The 2,930-nt window shown below is 51.0% G+C and overlaps 1 protein-coding gene across 1 annotated transcript; it reads left to right on the top strand.

Moving 5' to 3' along the window:
* Nucleotides 1–300: 300 nt before the first annotated feature.
* On the top strand, nucleotides 301–1,714 carry sox32 (SRY-box transcription factor 32). Its single transcript, XM_052054886.1, has 2 exons — nucleotides 301–580; nucleotides 1,143–1,714. The coding sequence occupies exons 1-2, from the start codon at nucleotides 337–339 to the stop codon at nucleotides 1,694–1,696; spliced, it is 798 nt and encodes a 265-aa protein (XP_051910846.1). The 5' UTR covers nucleotides 301–336; the 3' UTR covers nucleotides 1,697–1,714.
* Nucleotides 1,715–2,930: the final 1,216 nt, after the last annotated feature.

A 2,930-nucleotide genomic window follows, 5' to 3' on the forward strand; every position in this document is an offset into this window, starting at 1 on the left:
TCCGAAAAGAAATAAACATATGAACGAAAGCATGTTAGGCACGAAAAGAAATTAAAAAATTGAGGTAGAAATTCTAATCTTGGAAAAAAAAAACTAAACCCACCGTGAGTACAAATAATGAAGGACGTGTTTATTTTGAAAACGTTACGAACCCCAATAGCGCAAATTGCTGGTGGACTTGGAGAGGGAGGGGGGTAGGGGGCGGGGCGTGCCTAACGCGGCTTCACCTGGAGTTCGCACCTTCCACGCCATCGTCTCATTGGCGGAGCCCCCAAATAAATCCGGGGCTCCCGTGACGGTGACCCCCCCCCCCCCCCCCCCGCGACGCCCCTTAGCATGCGCCACTTGCACACAACCTGCGCCTCCGCCTGCTCGGCCTCGGACAGCCCGCGCCAGGTGCTCCGCGACGAGACGTTAGAAGGGGCCAGCCCGGCGGGGGCCAACAAGTGCGCGGGGCCCCAGTCGGGGCAGCGCGTGCGGCGGCCGCTCAACGCCTTCATCATCTGGACCAAGGAGGAGCGACGGCGGCTGGCCCAGTTGAATCCGGATTTGGAGAACACCGACCTCAGCAAGATTCTCGGTCAGCCACGCGCACGTACACGAGCACGCGCAGGCCTACGCGCAAATTAGCCTTTGATTATTATTATTATTATTATTACGTTGAAGTATTTGAATGACAATTGTATTCATTATGATGATCAAAATATTTAAAAAGACAGCAATTGTAACACGTGGTAATTGATGATGGGGTTTCATTTATTGATGTAGTATTTTTTGTTTGTTTGTTACAAATCCATCCATCAATTTTCTAATCCTCCCGAGGTTCGCGGGCCTACTGGAGCCTATCCCAGCTGTCTTCGGGGAGGAAGTGGTGTAAACCCTCACCTGGTTTTAAAACATACGTGTTTTTTTGGGAATGTGAGAAGAAACACGATTACCCGGAGAAAACCCACCCAGGCACGGGGGAGAACCGGGAATCAAACCCCGAACCTCTGCACTGCGCGGCCGACGTGCTACGCATGTCAATCACCGTGCCGCCCCATTTACCCGTTTTTCTAAAAAAAATAGTTCTAGATATTTTGGTATTAAGAAGGTATTAGGAATCAAGTGGGTGACGGTGGGTGCTTATGTTCTCCTCGCAGGCAAGACGTGGAAGTCAATGTCACTGTCGGAGAAGCGCCCCTACATGCAGGAGGCGGAACGTCTGCGCGTGCAGCACACCATCGACTACCCCGACTACAAGTACCGCCCCCGCCGCAGGAAGCAGCTGAAGAAGAGCCCCAAGACGCCCGTCGCCGAGGCCCCGCCGCCGCTGCGCCCCCCCGCCGCCTTGAACTTGACCTACGACCTGGCCCGCCTGCTCCACAACCAACAGCATCAACTCCACGCCTCCCTCCCGACCGTTCATCCCGCGCGGGGCTACCCGACGAGTCCTTTTTTTCAGGAGCCCTTGCAGGATTCCTACCCGAGTGACCCTCACCTGCATTTCGCGGGCCAGCAGCGGCACGGAGAGCAGGCCGAGTCCAGGTTCTTGGCGGGGCCCTCCCTGGACGTCTACCTGGAGCGGGTGCATCTGGACACGCTGTATGATCTGGACAGCAGCGAGTTCGAACAGTACCTGGGCCCGCAGGGTCCAGTCAGGCCCGACGCGGCCGATCCCGGCTGCTACCGTAGACAACAACGCTCGCTGTCCTGAACAAAAATACAACATGTCATGTTTGTTTGACAGAGGCAGCCATCGCCAAAATTTGTCACGGAATCACACCCTTGAAACTGCCTCGTTAAAAAGAACCCACCTTGGGTCTTTAGGACACACACACACACACACACACACACACACAAAACAGTATTAGCTATGATTGAATTTTCTGTTCAAGACCCATTTCGTTTGTGTCCACAGCAAGGGGAAGAATTCTCTGACACTCAAATAAATGCTCAGGGGAAATGATGATAGAAAGGCTAATTAAATATATGCATTTTTTTTAATGAGAGAAAAAAAAAAAAAGATAAACGTCCCTTGGCAAAGGTCACTATTGCGACTCACCACGCTCGCTCTCTCTGTGCACATGGCCGCCCGTCTATATTGTGTGTGTTTATGTGTGTTCTTTTGTATGTGATCCAATAAATAAGATTGAATTCAACTGTCAAACTCGTGTTTAAACTTGACACTGAGGGGGAAACGGGAGGGCGCCCGCGGGGGCATAAACTTCCCAACTTCCTGTTTCATTTCATTTCACAAAGGCGCTAAAAATATGAACCACCCCCCTCAAAAAATAAAAAATAAATAAAGAGTCCACATATCTCTAACTTGACACGTGTTTACGAGTTTTGGGGCGCCCTTATAAACACTTGCCACACTAAAATCAAGCATAAATCCTTGTCGTGGAAACTGTAAGATTATCGCCATGACTACCGTTTTTCCACTTGGGCACTTCCAGCGGAAGTTCTTCTTCTTCATGTTTGATTGAGAAAAAGAACGGTCGTCATGACAACTAACTTTGGCCGTCCGCAAGAAGGATCGACAGCAGGCGCGTGAACACAGCAGCATTGTAGCTTTGGCTCCAATGCCACACGGGATTTTGTTTGAGGGAAGCCATTTTAAACTAAGAAGACGCGTTCTCGCGCCAGGTTGCCTTCTCGCTTGTTTTGCGCCGACGTTTCCCCCTGGCAACAATTAAGCTTGCCTTGCGGAACCTTCCTGGAGCAAAAACGAGAGGATGACGTCAGTGGATAACAATAAACCCGCGGCAGCGGCTCAACTCAGCATAAACGGGTTTGTTTTTCCCCTCAACTTGAACGTTTCTCTCCGAAAACAGGCCAATGGAGCGCTTATCGACATTTCATCAGCGCGAACCAATGCGAGGAATCTCACCAAACATCCCGCGTATTTCCTCACTAAACATTGCCGCTCGGAGATTAGGAGGCGAAAA

Source organism: Hippocampus zosterae, chromosome 20 (genome assembly GCF_025434085.1).
Source record: "Hippocampus zosterae strain Florida chromosome 20, ASM2543408v3, whole genome shotgun sequence".
In the NCBI taxonomy this organism is placed as follows: domain Eukaryota; kingdom Metazoa; phylum Chordata; class Actinopteri; order Syngnathiformes; family Syngnathidae; genus Hippocampus; species Hippocampus zosterae.